This window comes from Pomacea canaliculata, linkage group LG1 (genome assembly GCF_003073045.1).
Source record: "Pomacea canaliculata isolate SZHN2017 linkage group LG1, ASM307304v1, whole genome shotgun sequence".
Classification (NCBI taxonomy): domain Eukaryota; kingdom Metazoa; phylum Mollusca; class Gastropoda; order Architaenioglossa; family Ampullariidae; genus Pomacea; species Pomacea canaliculata.
The window spans coordinates 37497445-37522034 of NC_037590.1; the positions used below are offsets into that span (position 1 = coordinate 37497445).

Consider the following 24590-nt stretch of genomic DNA (forward strand, 5'->3'; position numbering starts at 1 on the left):
GTGACGGAGCTTCCATATTCTCATAACAATTTCCTGCTTGTCATCCAACGGATGCGAGACCCAGCGAGATGAAAGCACTGACGTCACAAAACATCGATGTCGGAAGTGTCCTGGTATATCTGACCTATGAACTTAGTTTTGCTTCAGTCCTCTCCAACGTGGACGAACGAAGAAGGAATATTTTATCGAGGTTCTACAGTCGCTGCCCTTTCCTCGCCGTCTAGACTCGCGCGTGGACAACTGGTATTCGCTTTAAATTAGTCAAAACTTTTCTTGGTTAAAGTGCTGTCTAGTACCCTACCTACCACCTCCCCAACTACCACCTCTACACCATAATTCTAGTCCCATCCTTTTTGTACTGCCTGGTAAATCACGTGGACTCTCTAAGAAACATTTATAACCCCCGAGTCTTTATGTCTCGTCTGAAAATAGTAGCTCGAAGTGCTGCTTTGAAAGTTGTTAAATTCTAGCTTTTTTTGTTCTTATTCTTTCATTATGTATCCCTCTCCAGCATTCACTCATTCATTCAAGTTTGCATACACCTTATTCTTTGAGAAATGCACAAGAAAATCTCCCCAAAAATAGAAATAAAGGAGAAGAGTGAAAGAAAAGGGTGATAGCTGCTGATGGACCATGACAAACATTTTTGGCACGGTCCTGCGAGTCCTGAGGCTAGTAACGAGTGTACATAGAGAGGCTTCTCTGTTACCAGACATGCACACGAGCACATAAGCCACTCTATGGCTGAAAATATTTATCTTCCGTGGTCGCCGGAAGAAAGCCCAGACGTCGTTGAGTGTTTACACTCTCGTCTTTCCAGACCTGTTCTCGTCTTGTCCAGAAGCAGCCAGCGGGAATAAAGCAGCAGAGAACAACGCTTGTCTGTAACAATAAAAACTTGCAGAGGCACGGATCTCTTTCTCTCTGTGAAGCCAAGGCAAAGAAAGAAAAAACACGAGGGAACAATATGGTCTGTTCGCAAATAAACGATGGGAACATTACGCGCGTGCTGGAGGGAAGGAACCGGAGCTGTAAATGCAGGAAAGAATCCTTCATTTAACACCACGTGCGTGGTCTTACAGACGGGTTGGCAAGAGATGGAGGCGCTTGTCAGAACATATGTGAACACATTTTCCTGAGATTGCAACCGATCTGTTGATGTGTTGTTAGGATGAAAGACAGGAGGATACAAATACCGGGACTCCTTTGAAATAATCATGGCTCATAAACACCAGTCTTGCATCTTCATAAAGGACACTAACGTGATTTATATCCTTGGGTGGGCGAGACAAATGTGAGTTTTCCCTGTCATATGTAAAACATTCCGAAAGTCTGGTTGTTAAATTTTTGAATGTATGAGAACGAAGAAAAATCGGTCATTAACCCAATACTTGTGTGAAGCAGATGATGAAGAGAGATCTTGAGGGGTACATGCGAGGTTGGGAGAGAAGGCAGTATAGCATTGAAGAACAACGAAAAATGATGAGAAAGAAATATAAATATTATAAATAAATATTCAGCTCCGCAACATTAGCTTTAGTAAAACACCATCTGCAGCATCAGATTCAGCATCATCCTGCATCGTCACCTGGAGTACAAGACTTTCTGCGCCATTAGCGTCAGCACCCATCCTGCACAATCTTTACTACTTTCACCATCGACTTGAGAACCACTTGCACCATCCTCTTGAGTACCACTTGAGCCATCATCTAGTGGGCCACTTGCACCATCGGCTTGAGGACCACTTGCACCATCATCTTGAGGACCACTTGCACCATCGGCTTGAGCTTGAGTACGCCACCCCCTGCATCATTAACTTCATACCACCTGCACAATCAGCTTATATAAAGCACCACCCTTATCTTTCACAATTGGACAGGCATAAACAAGACGAGTGCTTCAAGCAGCTGCCCTAATCCCAAGACACGAGTACCAGAATAAAGACCCTCAGACCATGGACACGCAAAGACAAACACAAACCTGCGCTTACCTTCACTTTCTTCTTCAAGGCAGGAAGCGATCTCCAGGTGTATCATTTTATAAGTCCGCGGATAAAAGTGCCTGCATATATATATTTATGTGTGGTAATTTTGTTGATCTGTTGAGGGGTCATTACGGCTGTCAAATCAGATCGCTCACAAGATAACTACAAATTTAAACACCCCGGTACATTCACTATCCGGTCGGAACACCTACTTCGCCTGGTAAATGGCTGCACTAAAGTGTATCAGTCGTCAGCAAGACAGTTTGTAGACAGTAGATGCCTAAGCTTTGGTATTAGTCTGCTGCTAGTCTTTTGATCGCTGGCGCAGACCTTTCCCGTCGGACGGAAGGAGGTGGAGGGCAAAGTCGTATCCCACTCGCGCTGTTAGCCGTTCCATTGACCCGCGGTCACTGTTGGGACGAGCGGCGGGATCATTTCCTTCTCTGATATTCTGTGATATATATTGATGGATGTGGGGATGGGTCTGGAATAAAATTGTAAAGTAATCACGCCACTATTCTTTTATGTGGACATTTCCTGTGCTTGCCTGTTTGCAGCACTTTTTAACCCTCTGTGTGTCTGTCCCCTCGTTTGGATGTCCTTCTGACTCTCTATAGTTAGCTTGTGTTTCATATATTTATATATATATTGTATGTGTGGGAGAGAGAGAGAGAGAGAGAAAGAGAGAGAGAGAGAGAGAGAGAGAGAGAGAGAGAGAGAGAGAGAGAGAGGACAAACAAACACAAAGGCAGAAAGATTCAAAGATAGAAACACGCTAACCCTTATTCATTTACCGTAAACATGTTTTGCAAGCAGAAATCTTTAATATAATCTGAGCCATATATTAGCCAGATAAGCTTTTATAAATATGGTACTTTATAAACAGCGACATAAAATCAATGTCGAGACACTAATTCAAACGCCTGGGGTTCCCATTTCTATCAGGTTCAGTCATGTATACGATTTTTGTCTCAAACAATCTTCGCCCGGATCTGAATATAAAACTAATTAGTCGTGGCACAAATTCAAAGCACTACAGTTGAGCTCAAAGGGAATTAAGCAAAAATAAAAAAAGCAGTGGAATATAAATAAAATGTATTTCTTGGTTACTAAATGTTGGCTGTGCTGGATATTGGAGGGCTGGGAGAAAATCCATTAGATTGCTCAGTCCCAGGAGTAGGATAAGGTAGTGGTGGCATCACTTGTGTTCAGGGCTGGCTATTGATCCACTGAACAGTTGGGAAGTTTATTCCTCTTCTCAGTCTCACCAGGTTCTCACTATAGTGAGTATGAGTAACACATGGTACATGGTCGATTCCTGTTCTCAGTCTCACCAGGTTCTCACTATACTGAGTATGAGTAACAAATGGTACAGGGCCAAACTCCATGTCCAAGGTAAACTGTTCAGATGATAATGAACTTATTCCGTCAACAATGAAGGGGACGTTACTAGAAATGTTCGGCCAGAGTAGTCTTTCGTGGAGTTGTGTTCATTAATAAACTTTGTTCCAGAAAACTTTAAAGTAATCTAGCTTTATTAAAAAAAAAAAAAAAAGAAACAAGTCCGGAAGGTAGGGCTGATGGCGTGTTCTTGTGTTTGTTCTTCTTGTTCCTGTGTTTCTTCTGTTTTTTTTTTAAAAAAAAAATTCTAGTTCTTCTTCTACAAAAATCATAAAAATTATTTCTCTTAACGAGTCTTAAATTAAGAAATAATCCAATATTATGATTATCTGCTCTTAAAAACAGTAACTCAAGCTTTTTGAGTATTTCTTTACACAAATTAACTTTTTCAAAAAAACAGATACACCATTACAACCAGGCTTCATTAATCTCTACAATGATGTTTCTTCAGGGCTTCGCTCTTCCTAAGACTTTTTGCAACTTCTACCCAATGGTTGTTTATAACTGTCTTTAGCTTTTTCGCGAGTCGAGGTACAGGTACACCAGTATGTAATTTAAAAGAAGAAAAGGATGAACTACCACTAGGGTGCAGAGCCAGGGCTGCACGCAGGAAACCGTTTAGAACCAACGGATGTGGTAGACCCGTTGTAGAAAGCAGACGCCAACTTTTATTGACTTTGGGCTTAGGGCTGGGGTCAAGGGCAGCAGGGGACTATCGAGAGATCTTTCTGGTATTGACGGGCTTTGACCGCCAGCTACCATCAACCCCTGGGGTTGTTATCAGAGCTACATCAAACATTTTTATTCTCGTGGGAACGGGCACATTTTGTTCCCTGTGCATGGAATTTTTTTGTTGCAGATGTGAATAGAAAACGTTCCTAAATGATCGCATTTAATGGATGAAAAATCGTATAGATGTTTATTATTATTTACACATGCAGATAGATGGCTAGAACCTACAAGGACTCGACCACGAGTGTTGGGAAAGTACTGCCATAACTTACAGTACTCAGCAGACTGATATTCTTCATGGTCGGTCTTTGTTGCTTCCCATGATGGATTTTTGCAAGGCGTTTGCACTTGAAGACTGAGGCTGGTATGAATCGAAAGATTCCAATGACTGATGGGGAGGATACCCTGTTTGATGGTCTACCACGTGAAGTAGTCGATCTTTTTTTGAGCTCGTGACATGTCACTCTCCGAAGGAATCGTTCGTCACTTCTAGAAAGGACATTATACAAGTATCACTAAAAGGAAGGCAGGTCATGAGCTTGGATATTAGAAACATGCTTGTGATGCCTGTAGCTATAGAGAAACCGAAATTTCATGTTAGGGGTTAAAAATGTGTGTTTGGCGTGAGTCCAGAGAGAAAGAAACATTAAGAGATAAAGATTGAGAGATAAAGAAGATGAAGAAAGAGAGAGAATAAGTTTCATGTTTGACTGTCTTTTCTCATGTAGCATCTAAAACTGTAGGTTTTTTGTGACCTGAGTGCTTTTTCTAGTAACAAACTGATTGAAAATAAGCTTCCTGCAGGCAGAATCATTCGTGAAGTCTCGTAATCCCTGGCCTAGAGCCCTCGGGGAGGCTTACTCCTGGAATGGAAATCCACTGCCTGACCCAGCTTCACACACACACACTCAAACACAACACTTGCACGCTTGATTGCATGATTAGGAAGACTATCCACAATTATTCAAACCACGAGCATTAGAAGCGACATTTATTAATACCCTCTCTAAATGTTCCAGTACAGATCCTCCGGCTGTCTGGTGGTCTGGACAATGTTTTTAATCACAATAAAGAGGAAGGTCTTCGCTGCTTGTTTGATTAATAATAACAAATTGCTGCAGTATCTACAATTACAGAAAGTATTTCAATAAATAACATGCAATAAATTTCAGGCAAATATTTTTCGTAAAAGCACAAACATGTTATTTCTCTTTGTTGTGGTATGTTTGATTCTTTTACAGTTTATGATCACAAACAGTTAAATCTTTCCTCTAGTCACTCTTAAAACTTCATTGCACTCACAAAACAATTGAATTTCATGTTCGATAACATCGAGACGAAAATTGGATATCGGAATTTTTATTGATAATTATTTTAACGATTGTGTTGTCCTGTTGATGACTTGGTGCAATGGGAGATTTTATGGGTTCGCCTGATAACCAAGCTTTGAAAGTGATCTGTCATTAAGTCGCAGTTCTTATTATTCTCTGTGACAGTCTGTGTATGTTTATGAGGATCATCAAATAAAACACAAAGAAAATATTTAACTTTCGGGAATTGAGGTTACTGTGGGGACAAAGGCTGGGACAAGAAAGTCAACATTATCTTCAAAGCCTGAGCGACTATAAAAATTTGATATCAAAAAGGAAAGAAGAGAGTAAATTTGTTTTAATTTCTGAATAGGGTTCAGAAAAGATGTCAGTGAATATATTTCCGAAAAAATGTCTTTTATATAGCTACAAGTTTACAGGCTAAAGGTCACCGAGTACAGATATACATCTGAACCATGAGGTTATCAATGTCTGTGATCCTCCTACTGAACATGTTTATCATCCTCATCATCGACAGTAGCTTTCACAACCTAAGTGCATCAGAGTTCATTTCCGACATTAGTATCACTAGTCTCCTTTTAAGAACAGAGATTTTTTCTTTTCTCTTGAAAACGGATAGGAGGTACTCAGACAACATTTGGAGAATATTTTCTTGAACAGCGTTGCTGGCCATTAAAATTAAAAAAAATTGTAGTCTGGTAGCCTTTTAAAGAAGAAAGCTCGCTTCTAACCAGTTGCAGGTATCATATTTTCTTGCACAACGTTACCGGCCATTAAAAAAAAAATTTAGCCTGGAAGCCTTTTAAAGGAAAAAAAAGCAATCTTCTAACCAGGTGCAGGTATCAAGGTCTTCTTACGACAAGAAAAGGAAGTCATCTAAGAGCTACAAATATGGGGGCAAAAACATTAAAGACCTTACTGATTCTCCGACTATCGCGATCGTTTTTCTCCCTCCCTACTAGCACTTCCGTTGTTCCTTCTCTTGCAAATGAGTCTATTACCACAGTCAGAAGCCTAAAAAGACAGTTTGTACAGTTTCTTACTATGATAGAAGTCAGCTGAGGACAGAAAGGAAATTCGATCATTTCACTTTTTGCCAAGTAGCTTAGAGACAGATGCCTGCTCAAACTAGGCAAAGGAGGAGATAAGTGCAGTCTCCATGAAAGCGAAAGTGTAGTCCCAAGTATTATTAGGGGTTGAAGGGTGGAGGGGAGGAGCAGAGAAGGAAAGGATGGTATAACGGCGACACAGTCCAGGAACGAGAGCAATGAAGACCTGAGTGAAAACGTCTGCATCAGTCAGGTGAGAGATAGCCCGATGTCTGTATCGAACGACTGTCTACCAGGCTGGGAGAAGACCAAATAAATCTCATGCGGTGGATGCTCCTGACTGTCTTCCGGTCCTGCGCTGTGACGTGCTGCAGGACATTGCTTCATCCTTGTCGAGGTATGTCCCAAGTCTCGGTCCTTCGTGCGGCAAACCTCGCGAATGATAAATGGAGCAGCGATGTTAAAGCTTTGGTACAGAAGAGCTTGCTTCTGCTTCAGTCGACTTTTTCTGACTTCAGTAGACATGTGGGATGTTGCTACAATAGACATGTGGGATGTTATTACAACAGACATGTGGGATTCTGTTATAACAGATGCTTGTTTATGATCAATGGTGCTAGGGGAAAGGAAGCTTCCACATCACAACTGTTTCGTCCAATTGTTAAAAGGAGCGTTCCTCCGGATAAACAGGAACGATTTCTTGCGTCACGTGAGATGTCCAAACCGTTTACTGCTTGGTGCCGGCAATTTACTCAATACAGCCTGAGACAACCATCAGGCCAGTAGAGCTCCGATACTCTCCCTTGAGACAATACACAACACCACAGGACAGATATTTTTTCTGGAATGACTTAAGCCTCTACTCACAGAATATACGATGTTTACAGCGAAGAATGTTGTGTAGTTTTGGTCTGAATATATAGTAATATGCTAATTTATGTACTTTCGCCTGAACCAGCAGGTCAATGAATATTTACTGACACAACGGTAGAATCGACTTCACTTGAGGATGCGATTGGAAAGCTCACAAGAGAGTTTGGATGACAGCAACCAGTATATTCTTTGTGTTGAATAAGATGCAGGTTGCCTGAAATGAATGATACATACAGTGTGATAGTTTTTTTGTTAGCATCGGACACAGACTACTTGAACATTGCCGTGAACTGTTTGGGAGTCGAACGTTTGCATTAATGGACAGGCAATATTGTCAAATATAATTTTTCTGACTTTAAAAATATTCTAATACAGACAAAAATAATACAATAATGTTGTATTTAAGTTGACAGTAAATGCAAAGTAAATGTTAACATGATAATCAACGATGGCACATGATTCAGAAACAATTTCGAAAATGTTAAAGCAAACACGAAAACGTTTCTGATCTTTAAAAAATAACATCGATAAATTTTATTACCTTATCACAGAGTAAAACAACCTGCATGCACGATTGATTTCACTATCTCTGGACTAATGTCAACTGATCTACATAAGATAATTTATCAGTATGTAGTCTGCCCTAATCTCTAGTGTACCCATAATCGTGTCCCAGCATCCTGTTATCTAAAGTGTGCAGAGGTCTCAAGTGTCGTTTGTACCCGGTGTCTTCTCTGGAGTAAGAAGACCAAGCTTACGGTTCCTGACAAAGAAATCTTTCACACTGACAAATCCATATTTTATGATGTACTGTAAAGATATCGAAATAGGTCTGCTGACTTGTCTGGAAGCTGGCTTTACCATTCACCTCAAGTCTGAAAACACATCACTTCCCCTCCGCCCCTCCACCACCCACGCCCACTCCTGGCTCGTCCAAGCGAAATCTTTGTCTCATGCTGCTCGGGACCTCCGAATCAATTTTCCACCGTCTCGTGCAGAAATGTTTCCTACAGGGTTAGACTGGTGCAGTGCAGGTCCACAGTGTCTTCATGGCGACCTGTTTGCATCCGAAACCAACATCGAAATCTGTCCTAGCAAGCAGCCTGGGCGGTCTTAATACCAAAAGCATACTCGCAAGAACGAGGGAGGCCACCCTTACGAACCAGCCTCCTCCCCTTCCCTGGACCCTCAATATATATATTTTTTTCAAGAGGTTCGTGGTATTTTTATTTTTTTTTCTTGAGCATGCTTTTCATCTGACAGCTGTGTCGTCTAGCAATCATGAACTGAAGCGACTACGTCAAACTTACGTGACCCCGTTGTAAAGCATTGCATTACGCTGTTTTAGCAGTCCACCTCGGCTACCTCTCTTCTACCCTCCACCTCACTCGGATAAAATTATTTTGATATTACTATTGAGATGTAGTATGCACATTTGCGAGCAACCAGACTCTTGCCCATCCCAGACTTGTCACGTAAATGAAGACTGAAGCGTCTTTTGTTGACATGATTATTTCCTACGTGAGCTGACAGTTCCCTTTCTTTGTGATGTTTTGGGAGGGCAGGTTGGGTGTGGGTCGGGGGGTGTATTGGTGGAATGAGTTCAATCTTGATCAGGTACACATCTCCATGCTCAGCACCCCTTTCCTTTGCGGGCAATTTCACGAAGAAACAACGGTGGCTCGTTTTCGCCTCCAGACGTGCAAGTCCGCTGATAAATCATTGACCCAATCAACGTTAGTCGAGTGCACGTGACCTCTAACCCTTCCCGACACTCCGTCTTCATTGTCTGAGCCTTCAGAGACCTTGTCAGAGGGAGGGAACGATTCAAGATTGCATTTATTTCGTCACAGCTTTTATTATTGATGTTTAAAGAAGCTTTTATTCCCTCAAATTATTGTTTTGTTTTTCTGGATGTTTACTAGTAGACGTCACTGGTGTCAGTCTAGGAAGTTAAAGTCGAACTGGTTTGTAAAGATGTCGAGCACACAACATCATCAGGAAAGTCTGCACTTTTATCTGTTAATTTGTCACCATACTCACCATCATATGACAAGTAATCAAACAAATTTTAGTCCAAAGAAACAAATGGAATGGAAACATTCAGAATAGTGATTCTTTACAAAGTTTACGACAGGGGCATGAGTTGATCTGTTTCTTCTCCTGGCTAGATGCTGGAGTTACAAGGCTGTTGTCGTGTTTTTGGCTAAGAGTTACTGTCAAGCTCTCAACTCTGTGCTTATGGATTCTTTGAAGACACCTCCCCTCCAGTACTTTACTGAAATCTTGTCTGTCCACACTCCTGCCCTAAACCTTAGCTTCTCATCACACTCCTCAATTCTATCTTCTCTCCCAGAAAGACAGCCACACACGGACACGGACATCCTCCCTCTGTGTTGCTAAACAGTGGAACTCTCTTCCACATCACATTCGCCACTAGGACTACAAAGCTACATTCAAACCTTTTCTAAAAACATATTTGTTTACAAAGTACTTTTCCTGAATTACTATTCTCAACTCCCTGGCAATACTGTCTGCCATGTTAACCATCATAATGGATTCAGAAGGTTTATATTTGAATGCGATTGAAAACATAGCATGTCTCAAGGTGTATGAAGAAAAGATGTCAAGCAACTATCTAGCTCCACAACGGCATCAACAACGAACTCCTGCATCCAGTCGAGGCGCCTGGAAGTTAATGGACACGAAGCACGTCCAACCTCTGGACCAGTGCCAGCCACAAGTCCGCTGGCCGTTTCCACGTGTCGCTGCAAGTTTCTGGAGGGCTGCCAGCACTCGGCTGTCTGCTGGACACCTCCCTGTCGCAGGACGCCACGTTGAGGAGAAGACTAGTTTTGTCTGTCTGCTGATCGCACTCGGCGCGATGAAGCAACGGTTTATGGTTCTGCCTGCGACATTAAGTGTCTGATGCATGGGAAACAGAGTAGAATGACAATGTCGGTGTCTGACGATTGCTTTGGTAAACAGAGACACTTTAGGATGGTAGTCGTTTTCTGGAGGATTATGCTCCTTTCTGTCTTTCTGTCTTGGTGCACATTCGTGCATATAAGTAGTCTTTAAGTTTGTGCTCGCCGTATCGTTACCGGAAGACCCACATCTGACCATGCGCAGCTCCAGCAGGTCACGTGATGTGCTATCGAATGTGTGTGACCTTTAAACACTACCACTAGAGAGTATGTTGGAATATATTCAAAAGCTTCGTTTCCTTGTTTAAGCATCGCTTGTCGATCATCGATGAGTAGCAATGAGGCGAGTAGCAATATGTAAAGTAGATCATCTTTGCCCTCAGTGGGTAGAGTCTCTACTCAGCAATCAACTGCCACAGGGAATCCATGTCACACAGTCAGCAGGGTTTTGAAGTGGGTATCGGTTGTCCTTCCTCCAAGTTTAAATTTGGCTGATTTCTTGTGCTTCAAATGATTTCAAGATTTGATTATGCAAAGAAATAGATGGCTAGCGAGAAAAAAACATCTTTAACATTTGCAAACGGTTCATTCATGCATTCTATGTAATGTAGCTTTTTGTGAATAATACCATTTGTGAACAATCTTTTATGCGCACTGAAAGTCTTTTATTCCCAATTGTCAAAACCAATAATAATTCAGAGAAGGAAGGAAAGCACATATCAGCAGGAGACACTAACCCCTGGGAAAAGAAAAAAAGGGAGAGCATCATCCTGGAGGTGGTTAGACGAACTGTTGCCATTTTCATATGCGATTTTTTTAATTCAAATAATTGCCTGCGCAGTGACATATTGTGATTCTCGGTGATGACAGTCTCCAGGCTTATGACCGGTGAGTAGTCATCAGTGAAGATGGGGACAAAGTCGCCAAGACTCTAGTGCTGTGTATTTTAGCAGAACTTAAAAAGTAAGAGGGAGGTAATTTTGAGGGAGGAAATTTTTAGCTTAAGGCAATCAAGCCTAGATTCAAATGTCTAAAGGCTTTCAAAGACTAAAACAATAATAATCAGAATAAAAACTTGTAATACTCTGTGCTAGAATCACATAGCTGTTAGTCACAGAATCAAAATAATTCATGTAAAAGAATCTTGAAAAATGGCAGTCACTTGGAAACAATATAAAGTAAAATGTGCAGAGTTTTTTTTACTAGAAAATATTATTTCTAGAGATGCAGCCATTGGACTGCAAAAATGATTCTCTTCAGCAAAAGTGACACCAGCTTTCGCACTCGCTTTACCCTCGACACTACAACAGCTTCGACAGCTGTAGCCAACGAAGAGAGTACAGCGTTGCCATCGACCACCATCAAAGGACAAATAAAAAGAACGTTGTGCGCATGCATGACAAAAGTCACAAACGAGGCTTTCTAAGAATAATGGACAGTTAATAGTTCACACTGGAGAAAAACAAATCTGTCATTTGAAGAACGATATCTCTGTGAACACCAGATTGGAAACCTAGGATGCAAGTGCTGGAAATTTCAGCAAGATTGCGCGAGACATACAAAATACATTTATCATTTCCCTGCAGATTTGTTGGAAAGAAGGTTGACGCAGCTGGTGGGACAGGTGTAGGAGAAAGTGGGGGACAGAAATAAGCACAAAAACAACTTGTGACTTTGTCAGAGCTTTAGATGACCCAGACTGCCAATAGGTCATGACCCTATTTCCAAAAAAAGGAAGAATAGAAAGAAGGAATAGAAACAGATGCAGAAAAACTGAAAGAAAGAAAGAATTTGAGAAGTACGACAGACAAAGGGATGAAGAGATTAAGTCTGAAAATGAGTTTTTAATAATTAGTTTTTTGTCATTTAGCTGAATTCCTGTTTATGTCTAGAAGACAAGCGAAAACTTCGCGATATGTTCAGGATTGTCTCGCAAGACTTTAATCATCTTCACCTGGCCTTTGACCCATTATGTCGTCTCGACTGTGCAAAAAGAAAGGAAGAAAGAGAAAAGGGCGAGGAAAACAATGCAAAGGTAGTAGAAGAAGAAGAACAAAGAAGAAGAATAAAAAAAGAAGAGAACAAAGAAGTAGAAGAAGAAAGTGATTGTCGTATCGATGGCCAGCCTGACAAATTAGCCTTCTTCGTGGCCATTGTTCAGACCTCGAGAATGCCCCAAAATGCTAACTTCACGCTCGACATCGTTTTCTGTTTTGGTCCGATTATGAATAATGAATAGAAGGACGAGGTGGCGGGGGCAGTGCACTGTCTGCTGTCGTTAATGAAGTACTCGCCAGTACTTCCCCTTGCTAGATTGCTTCTCCCTCCCCCAACCCCTTCACTCATTTTTGTTGTTGTTACCACCACTGTCTTGTTGTCAATAATTGTCATTATCAGAATTAAACTAATTATCTTCTTTTCTATTCGTTGTTATTGATAGGTACTTGATGATGGTGGTTTGATGGTAATGAAATGAAGACGAATGAGAGAGAAACGCTTACAAATGATACTAATTGCAGACTTTCTTAAAGACCAGAGAGAGCTCCAAAAGCCTGGAGCGCTCTTAATTCTCTGATACAATAATTAACAATGTGAAGATAAGCGGTTTAAAAAAGAAGAAAACAAAAACAACACAAACACCTTTACAGAAAACAGATCGAAGTAGAGGGGCTGACAAGAGGAAAATGAATCCCATAAAAAGCCTCGGTGTCACGAGAACTAATTAAATGGAAAAAAATTTAATTGACAACTAAAACAATGTAGAAAACAATAAATATTAAATAGAGACTATTCGAGTTTTACTTCTATGACCTAGGAGGAGTATTGTTCAGCAATTTATCCCTCAGCAAAAATGTACTAGTCACTACTGCTTAGTGGATTTTGGAAAAATAAAAAATATAGCAAACTTTTTTTGAAAAAAAGTAATCGTGAGAAGTTGTTTTAAAGCTCATCTTAGAGAAACGTTTGAAAGTATGGATCTCTTGTTAGCAATCTTACAACCCTTTTGTGTGCTTGTGTGTTATATATATTGTATATGTGAATGTGACTACATGTGTATATATATACATAAATTGGTTAATATATCTCTTGATAGAGGGATTGATAGGTAGCTAAAAGATAGACAGATGTGTACACTTGTCTGTGCAAGTGTGCGTGCATAGAAAACTTGTAGAATATTTCTACATCTCAGAAACCTACTCCTAATTTGTTGGCGTCAAAGATTTGTCTAGAAATGTCAGGAGTCAAATGAACAAATAAGGAGCGAACACGTCAACAGCTTTTATTTCTGGAACTGTCGCGCACGAGGAGCTGGGTTTCAATGGCGTCTGGCTCCCGAAAGCCAAATTACGAACACTACAAGATTTTTTTGTTGACATTTTAATGTCTGCTTCTCTTTAACTGCATCGTTATTTGGTCTTGCGTACAAGTAGTCATGATGTAGCAAATCAGCAGGAATGATTGCCCTCGGTCATGCGTTAACCAATCCGAATTTAATCGACGTTCTACCGAGGGCCATCAGCGACATCGTCTCATTAGTTACTAGCAAGAAATGATAATTCATCCAGCGAAAGCCTTCATCCGCCTACGGCACAGCCGACCGTTAAAATGTTTGCTGTGGTTAAATCCAGTTTTGTAAACTCATCAGCAGAAAAGATGTTATTTCAATCAGTTACTCAACAGAAATATTGACGATGCCTTTAACCTAAATCCAGCATGTCTTCTGATAATGGATAACTTATCTCCTCCATTCCTCGAAAACAATATATTATTGTCTGCTTTGTCAAACTTTTAATTACAAAAGTGATCTGTAGAGAAGTGGGTCAAAAACATATTGCCTTTCTTGTAAAAAAAAACAAAAACAAAAACAAAAACAAAAAACAAACAAACAACAACAAAAAAAAAAAAAAACCAACAACAACAACAACAAAAAAACCCAAACAAACCAAAGCCCTCACTATTTCAATCTTCTTGTGCAGGATCCAGAAGAAACATTAGTACTACAGATTGCTCCCACGATCCAGCATCAGGGACGAGCTATTTTTAGCATCCTGATGCGCTACCAGTGGACGCAGTTCGCCATAGTGACGTCACAGGCGCCGGGCTACAGGGAGTTCATAGACACAATGGAGACTCTGGCAGCACACAGCAGACAGGAAGCCATGGTGACGATCTCTGGAAACGGAAAGAAAGGGTAGAGTAACAAATAGAATTTCTAAGTAAACGTGAGCCGAGCTTTTATTTCTATTTTATTGTTCGATTTTTTTTTTTTGTTGTTCGCTGTTTTTACACTCCGCGCTTGCTTTTTTTCGTAGTACTTTTAACTTTTCACAGCTTTTATTTGTGTGAAGTTGAATCATCTGCACAACTACTTGTACAGTGTCCGTTTCCTAATATATATTTCCTTACTTAAAATATATCATTAAAACTCTGCTCATTATAATTACTTTGACTTTTTGTGTTGATGTGAGTTAAGCGCACTATTCACTGCAGGACTGCAAAGTCTCTGAAAGTTGTGTCGGTAGGCTACAGTATTTATTTGTGGAGAAACTAAAAAAAAAAAAGAGGAAACAATAACTAAAAGTTATCGCTGAAAAACTTTTCTTCAAATGCGTTTGATTCATACAAACTGCGAATTCTCAAAGTCTGCGCCATTAAGTTCATTTCATTCAAGAGTTGCAAAAAATTTAACCTTAAACCTTTATTTGTCCAGTTTCACTGAAAGATAAACTTTCTATTTACTGGAAATCTCATTAACATCTGTTGAAAGCTCTTGGATTTAAAACAATGTTCAGCGACTTCAGAAGTTACAATAAAACGTAATTAATGTATATATGTATATCTACATATTCAACGAATAATTTTCAAATAATTTCTTCGTTAATACTGTTCAGCGCAACGAACTTGCCTTTTGGCAGGATATTGTACAAATTAACTTCATCATTAATATTGATGACAGGGACAGGAAATCTATTAACCTTTTAACAACTTCGATCTTGATGTTTACCTCCGGTCAGCATTTGAGTAAAAAGAAAGAAAATATTCAGGTGGAAAATAATGAAATGTAATTACAGAGACGGCTCCAGTTTCAGGTAAAAGGTGAATGTGCTATACTTCAAAATGTACACTCTAATTATAGAGATAGGACAAATAAAGTTATTATGGCCAACACTGTGGTTCAGTAGTGAATGTAGGATGTAAACACGATGATTCATGTCTATTTTGGTCGCTGTAGCAAAAGCTCTCAGACCTGACAATGCATAGTGCAAAAGAAAAAAAAAAAAAAAAAATGAAAAAGAAAATCAAGAATTAAGTAGTGAAATATATATTTCGCAGTTTAAAATTTATGTTGATAATTCTTCCCTTAACATTATAGCTGATGTCATCATGTCAGTGTTGGCTTTTACAAACTTTCATTTTATCCCTCTTCTTGCCGTACCGCTATCAGTTGTATCAAAGTTTGCGAAGGTGATGGAGTAGTGTGCTGATGTTTCCTCAGAACATGGTTTACCAAACGAATATCAAATCGACTTTTTTCTTTACATAACTGGTTTTATGGTAATGGTTATGGGTTCTTTTGACTGTGGAACTAACTTTCTGTCTGCAGATTCACCGTCCTGCAGGAAGTCCTTACTCGGAACACGTCCAACACAGTGGCTTTGAAGTCAGACCTCAGCAAACTCCTGGGCACCGACAGCAGAATTATACTACTCCACTGCTCAAGGCAATCACCCGTGCAATCGCTAATTTCCATATCTTCCTCTTACTTTAACTTACTTCTCTTTGATAGAGGACACAGAGTAGGGCTCGAGTTTCAGATGATAGATATGTTAGAGAGTGATTACTTGACTGTATATATCTTTACAGACTATATGTATGTGAGAATGGTGTGTGAGCGGTACTGCCATGTTTAAATAAAGACATATTTTCCTGAAATAGTCTGAGAAGGACACTTCATCAATCAATGAAAATAATTTGAAAAGAACATGAAGGTAATACTCGGAGTCTGACAAATGGGCGAACTACTTCTCATTCGCATAGAAGCGGCCATCGCATAATAATTCATCTACTTGGAGTGGTGGTGGAGGAGACAGACTGTTAATAATAAGTAGATTGTATCTGACTTAGGGAAAAGAGAGACACATGTATGTGTGTGATAAGACTTTATTTATCCCAGACAGCAGTTAGAGGCAGCTCTTAATGGAAGCACAACAACGAAAAACAATGTCACAGCAAATTTATATCCGCTCCACCGAAAAAACTCTAATAAAATTATAATTCAGGCTTATATATGATATACAGTCCGACACAGTTGAGTTTAGAAGTCGCAGGTGGAGACGAGGGACAGCCTCTATGTGTTGGTCCTGCATGCAGGTACACAGAACTGGCAACCAGATGGCAACTCTTTGGACAGGACATGCCTGTCATCTCGTAGAATTACAGACACTTTAATAAAAGACAATGGCAATGACAATTTTATTAGTTATGTAAGTGGGCGAAAGAATAAATAAAGCATCCTTTTAACATCTAGTCTCGCAATTATAGGTAAAGAGTATGTTTAATTACTAGATTATAATAAGATACAACATTACAAGAGAGTGGAGGGGGAAAGGTTGTAATAAGCTCATAGTTTGAGAAGATCATATAGTAAGGAATAATTTCAAAAGCTTTATGAATTGAAATTTTCATGCAAGTCCAATGCATATCAGTGTAAAACTCATCAATAGGGAGTGAGAGAGAGAGGATTTTGCATTGAGAACATGGTCTTGTACAGAACACATCTGAATTAATACCGTGAGCATGCAGTCATGATTCACCAATTTATCTGATGGCTTCTTACAGCCAGGATACTCTGAATATTCTGGAAATGGCGGACACTCTGGGATTGACTGGCAAAGATTATCTTTGGATCTTGACCCAGTCAGCAATTTCAATGTCCATAGGAGCGTCTCTCTCCATCCCACTGGGAACTCTTGGTGAGTACTTTTCAACCCACTCTACATACTCTCATCGGTCTTAGCTGGTGGTTTCAATTCATCTGCCAAGTAGAATGAAGGCTTTAAAGCACCTGATCAATTTTTGTCAGACGTTGTCTTCACGATCGTCTCCCCCTGTCGGTCCTTAAGTCCAGGACCTTGAGCTTCCAGTCCTCAGATACGCCGTGTAGACAACTTTTTTCCAAAAAGTTTTTGTCATTTTGGTTTCTCAGAATAAATGATGCTTAGTATGAGCGAATCTTAAAAAACGACATTTTTGTACACGCAAACATGGGCTGCATTGAGCAGTTTTGTGATTTATTAAAGCATTTTTTTCATTTGCCACGCAAAATACACTGAAGGACAAAATATCTATTACCTGGTACAGATAGCTGCATTCGGATAAAATTGCAACATTTGCTTTTTAGTTACAAAAATTAATCGTTTAGAAAGCGTGTCCAGAAGTTTCATGGCATCAACGCTCCTCGCAGACTAACTACGGTGACTTTGAATGATAAAAAAGAGCTAAAACTTTTAAATAATAAATTTTTAGAATGCACATGATGAAAATGTTTTTAAAGAATACCATGGAGACCTCTGGGAGAATGTACTTCTCTCTACCACACTAGGTCTGGCTCATTGAGAGAGCCAACACTGTTCTACTGTGGGTCAAGGAACTTTTTCATCAATTAATCTTTTGTGAAAAAAACCCAACAAATGATAAGCTCGGGGCTGCATCATGCTTCTGAAATTGCTTCCGATGATAAATCAAATGGTTCTAGCGAGAATGGAATAGCTGACCTTTCATATTTTTTAACTAAGAAAAAGAAATACTAAGCCTTTATAAAAGTAAGGACAGTGAAAAATTCGTTCTACTTTTTAAAAAGAAATTAGTACGCTTTTTTCTTGTTTTTTATTACATTAAGTCCATTAGTTGCTAGGAAAAAGGATTGAGTCTGGACGACATACATCACTCTGTGATTTCCCCGACTTTCTAGGCAAACGGATTCCTGCGTCTGTGGTTTATTTAAAGGTCTGGAGGATGCAGCTGTTTTTCGAATGACTTAATTAAGGTGTTAAAATACTGTTTTCCGAAATCAAAGTGAATAACACCAGATCGTTGTCGAGATACACGGCTATAAATATCATGAAAAGAAAGAAAATGTTCTTATTTAGTATGTCGCCTCAGATTTCCCATTGGTTGAAACATTGACAGTCTCAACGATCCGTGTTAGTTTTTTTTATGTATTTTAAATTTTTAGTAGACATATAGGTCAAGAAAAATGGGATGTAATCGATTCAGTTTCTGGAAAATAGCGTTTTATGTTGAGCTTAACTCTGTTTTTTTCAAATAAATAAAAACCAAATGCACCCACAAAACCTTGGGTACACGAACGGTGGAGAAATAATTGGTGAAATCCGAGAAATGATATAATTTATCAATTGCACTAGTCTCATTCAAAAATAAAAGTGATACAACAGCAAAATGATCTTTCGTGATAAAGATTTTATCAACTTAGAATATAATCGATGACAGTATCCCAAAATAATTTCAAGTGTTTTAAAGCTTTTACTCTTAGTCCACGCTCAGAAAACAATGTGTTTGTGTTGTCTGTTACCCCAGTAACCAAGATTATGTAAAACATAAAACAAAATGTTTATGAATATTTCACCTTTGTTACCAGTCTTCGTTTAAGAAACCAAATTAAAAGCGCAAAAGAAAACAATTGTAGCGTTTATATGAATATGATTTTTTTTTAGAAAAGTACAAAAACTAGCTTGATAATATTTCAAATGAGAGGTCTGACCACTAAGATTTTATCATTACGAAAAAGTCACGTGACTGCACTTCTGGTTGGAAATGTCTTTATAAATCAAATAAAAGTGCAAAGCAAGATCATCCCCCGCTTGAGTTTTCTTTTGTCAAAAACATCTGCAAACACGATGTTCTTAAGAAATAGCAGATGTTCATTTGAAAATAAAACGGATTAAACTTTGTTAGTGCTACTGGACCTGCCAAGGATTTCGTGTTTTTTTTGTGAAAAACAAATTATTGATAATTTTAACGTTTTAAGAATAAAGAATGGAAACAAAACTTAAGAACGAGAAAGGATAAATGTTCAGACGTACGTGTTTTATATTCCACTATCTTTTTTTTTCAAACTTAAAATTATTTTTATTTTTCTTTCTTTTCGTGTGTCAGAGACCGGAAGACTGATGTATTGTTAGCGTGCATGTTTTCATGATAAAAGGCTTGAAATGGTCATGGTCTTTTAAGTGACATCTTCAGAGCTTGGCGATGTGTTTCAAGTGGGAAGAGAAGCTGCTGTTGCTGTTGTGATCATTCTTTACAAGCATCTCTCCCGAGCTTATTAAACAGGCGTGTAATGCGGCTGAGGGTTGAATTACAATTTTCTGTTGCTTGCTTTGCAATGGGGCGCCAAGGATGATGCAGACCAGGCTAGACACAGTGTGAGATGCATGAGGATCGAGGGATCTAGAAGGTGGTAAATGAAAGTTTCAAAGAAAACGGAAAAAAGTTATCGAAGACTTGCGTGATGTCGCCGGTCTAATCACCATGAACAGAGTCTGCAGTAGCAAGTGCAAAGCTGGACATGATGCATGGCTCGGCATGCAGGGCAGACTATTAACATTTAAAAAAAATTATTATTTTAAAGAGTAACGTTTGCTTGGGCTTAGGATGGATTGGGAGAATTATAAACACATTTATAAGAAAATCTGCAAAGTATAAAAAGAGACAAAAAAAATAAAATTGAAGCCTTTTTTGGAAGTATTGTCAATAAAACGCTTCAATTTCAGATATATTTTGTATTTTTTAGGAGGGACAACAATCTTTACATGCTGGGTACTTTGTTTTTCCTGCCTATCGATTATATTTAAGCGGGTGCAGGAGCCAAATTGTATACATCTTTTTATACCTTCCAATTTGTTTTTTATAGTGTTTATCAGAACCGCTACAGCCACCACCACCACAGACAACCTTCATCCACCACATTATTATTATTATTATTATTATTATTATTATTATTATTATTATTATTATTATTATTATTATTATTATTATTATTATTATTATTATTATTATTATTCTGACTCAAGAGTACTTTGTGATGCATTTCCGCAGGAGTTACTTTCGACCACAAGGAGGAGGCCATGAAAAAGGCCATCAAGAATGCAGTCATGATCTGGTTCTTGGCTCTCCTGACCTTGCCAGACTTCCATTTGAGTCGAACCAGACCTTGACCTTCCCAGGTCAAAGAATGTGCAATGCCAGTGGTGAGGTGTACTGGAAAGATGGCAGAAAGATGTACACGTGAGAAAATCTTTTTTCATTGGTCTGCTGGTTCTGTTTAAAACATTCAGAGACAGAGTGTGTGGGTTAAGGTTAAGTTTTTAAAGCTGGCTTACAGACTTTACTTAGTATTATGAAATATTTTTTTTGTGGCACCACTTTACAGGGTGGCCATCTTGTTGGTAACAAATAGTATCTGATGATCTGAATTAATTTAGCGAGAAAACAATCATGGTATTGCAAAGTAATGTAATAAGCTCAAGTAGACTACGATTTTTAGTATTTTTTCCATAAATGTTCTGTCAAAATAAGTGCATCTGATGTAAACGACATTTGAACAGTGTTATGCACAATGAGCAAGAAAAACGCATAAAAAACAAGTTTGTGTTCAAAATATTGCATGATATTTCTCTTGATCTTCTTGGTTAGCTAATGTATTTGTTAAAGAAATTTCTTTTTTTGTTTCGGATAAAGTTACAGGGTATTAGATTCGTTATAAATGCTTTTTATATTTAAATTTATGCGTGTATCGATTAGACTGTGCACAAATGTATATATTTATATGTGTATGTGTTTACAAGTAATTAATTATGTCTGTATCAATGATGCGAGCAAGCATCTAAACGAAATATACTTTATTTGAAAAAAAAGTCACACAGGTGGTTTTGTTTTTTTTGTAAACGATGAAGAAACTATAGATAAAACAAAATGATATTCCAGCATGTTAAAAACCAGACAGTGACCAATAATTATCACAGTAGCACAAAGACTATTCTAAATGTTGTTTCTGACACTTCTAGCAGTCCTGTGATCTTGCCACAGTTATTGAAAATAATCTATTTGGGAAAATAATAGTACAGGACTCATAGTTTTATATCAATTTTAATAACTTCGAAGGATACGTAGTGATTATTTGAAAATCCTATTTGAAATCGATTTTTTTAAAAATAATCTAGTTATTATTGTAGTATAAACAGGCCTGTGTTTACATATAAGTACACCGTTGAGTTATTTGTTCTTCAACTCGAAACAGAAACAAAATCCCAAGCTGGGAAAATGTTTTGTTTCTTTCGACTGACTGCCTCTATCGCAAAGTTTTAGGTTCTGCCCTTTGCATCACTGGTCGGACACACAGCCATTGATATCCCTGGTGGGTATCGATTGGCAAGGGGATGGCACTCTGGTTCCTGCAGCTGCAGCCAGGCTGATGCTGGGGCGTAATTGTTACGACAGCATAATGGTGTGATCATCTCCCTTTGCAGGTACCTCCGCGATATCCGTGTCCCGCAGGGGCCTCCCTCCGCTTCGACAGCAACGGCACCCTGCAGCACACGGAGCTGCAAATCATCAACCTTCAGGGCAGCGACAACAGCACCAGCAGCCGGCAATGGCGAGAGGTGACTCATCATCTGCTACCGGGCACACCGCCCAAACGATGTCTTCCTGTCTGCCTGTCCTTATCACACTTTATCTTTCCAACGGACATTTGTCTCTCGTTCTCTCACATACACACTCTCTTTATTACCTTTGTTGCGACTTTAACCCTCACCATTGGCATCAACATCTGCTATGATAGAACATAAAGACCACCCCGTCAAGAATCAAGAAGGTACAAGATGGAACTAGATGGGACACCTGATGCCCAGACCAATACAATCCATGGAAATATGTTCCATTGTTTAGTACAGCATCCGACATGGTGAATACATGCTAGCTGGGTGCTAACACCTAGACCGGATATTACCCCAAATTTATGGAAATAGGACCTTGTGCTAGCCTCAGCTCAATAAACTAGAAAAAAAGAGAATTTCTGTCTTACTTTGATCCTCGTGGATGAAATAGAGCGCCTCGGGCCAAATGTTGCAGGTGGGAAGATGGATCCGCACTGGTCTCAACATGAATGAAATTGTGTGGCCCGGCAAGTCGAGCAGTCCACCCTCAGGGAAACCAGTTCGCAGTTTCTTGCGGGTGGCTACCCTAGACGAGAGGCCGTATGTCATGTACGAGAAGCCGGACCCGGACAACAAATGTACCGAGCATGCGTTAGGTGCCGGGTCTACGAGCGAGACAGCAAGAAGAACAGGTATTTACAACATCTAGAATAACTATTTACATAAAAACTCTAAAATTTAACAATAAGAAGAGGTTCGTAAACAAAAAGAACAGGTATTAACAGCAAGAACAGTTTGCAAGTTTAAGAAAAAGACAAAAATTAAAAGATAAATAAATAAATGTTTACAATAAAACCGACAATTATTTATATAAGTATTACTGCAAGAACATGTCTTAAAGTATTTTTTAGCAACAAGAAAAGTAATATTTGTCAAAAAACAAATGGTGATAAAAAATAATCAGCAGATAATTACAATGAAGAATAAATATTTATAAAAATAAGAAATATGTGTCAAAAATAAAAAAAAAAAATGGAGCAAGCAATTTTTTAACTAAGAGCAGGATATTTATAGCAAGTGAATCGAAATAAAAGAAATTAAAAAATTAAACATCGATATTTAATGCGAATTTAGACATTTATCTTTCCCAATGTGATTTTTTTCGTACATTTTTGCGGGACAAAGCTACTAGACTGGTTGAAATAAAAAAAAAAAAAGAGATTGAAGATGAGAGAATATTTTTGATAGTAAACTATGTATACAGAAAGTTCTGTCACCATGGAGCTTTTTGCCCTGCGGCGATGTAGGTTGTCAAACACCACCGTCCCAATGTGCTGTATAGGACTCAGTGTCGACTTGCTGCGGGTCTTCAGTCGCGAGCTGAACTTTGACTTCGATTTCTTTGAGGTGGAAGATGGAATGTGGGGAGCCATTAACAAGGTAACAAGGCTGCATGCGGACACCTTCAATAACACACACACACGAACACACACACGCAGACACACATAACGCAGACACACACACACACGCGCGCAACACCCATGTAAGAAGTAAACCGGTATTACATTTAAACTGCCTGCTCCATCTAATTGAACATAAGTCTGTACCCGAGTTGCTAGGAAAGGCGTGAAGTCTGTGGAGAGCGTGAACTAAGCTTTTGAATAGCATGACTCTAAACACGGTGAACCACTTGCAAGTCTTTGCCATGTATGGAAGTGTTAATGTGTGTGTTTGTAAAGTCGTGCGTCTATGTACATCCAGTGGCTTGAATGAGAAGTGTAGTCGATACTAATCATTGCTAGCAGAAATCTTTAATTTCACTCGTCGGCATTTAAAGAAAACGAATATATTGCAGAGCACTGGTCAGTGGAACGGACTTATAGACATTCTACTCAGACGAGAAGCAGACATGGTGGTGACATCGTTAAAGATCAACCCCGACAGAGCTCGAGCCGTGAGTTTTCCGTCCCGTACTTGGAGACTGGCATAACGATAGTTGTGTCCCTTCGTGAGGGAGCCATTTCGCCTACAGCCTTTTTGGGTGAGACTTCCTTCCTCCTTACTTTACCTCGTTTTCGTTCTCTTTTGAAATAAAATGCTATTTAAAAGGATATGCAACTAAAGGTTCTATCTCATCTCCTTTGGTTGGATCATCATCATCATCCTCATCCTCATCCCCATCATTATCATCATGATCATGATCATGATTATTATCATCATCTTTATGTCCACGAAAGCTTACTAAAATGCATTAACTTTTTAAATTCATTCTTATCTTATCGCTTTAAAAAAAATATGCAGAAATCATTCAAGTTTAAGAATGTAGAAAAAATATCCACCCATTGATTGGTCCATGAAGTCTCTTATTAACCGGTCTGTGTATGATGTTCACAAACACTTCTAGAAGCCTGATGCTGACGGTAGCAGACTAACTGGCTGGAAACACCAGGCGTTAGTAAACAAAAGCAGACGGTTGCTAAGGATTTGTCTCATTTTAACGAAACATCGAATGTGAGAAAATCATAAAAACAGCTAGAATCGCTATATTTTGGTTCTTCAAAATATTTTTTAATTCATTTTTTTTACATTTTTAACGTGATTTTTTTAGCAGCACC

General features: G+C 39.0%; 1 protein-coding gene across 1 annotated transcript in view; it reads left to right on the forward strand.

Moving 5' to 3' along the window:
- Window positions 1–24590, forward strand: part of LOC112561272 (glutamate receptor ionotropic, NMDA 2B-like) — a 54273-nt gene that overhangs the window by 22036 nt on the left and 7647 nt on the right. The window contains 9 exon segments of the mRNA XM_025233651.1: window positions 14275–14489; window positions 15903–16019; window positions 17138–17271; window positions 20417–20529; window positions 21847–21981; window positions 22495–22667; window positions 23283–23415; window positions 23831–23930; window positions 23933–24016. Of these exon segments, the coding sequence (XP_025089436.1) occupies window positions 14275–14489; window positions 15903–16019; window positions 17138–17271; window positions 20417–20529; window positions 21847–21981; window positions 22495–22667; window positions 23283–23415; window positions 23831–23930; window positions 23933–24016 (1204 nt within the window).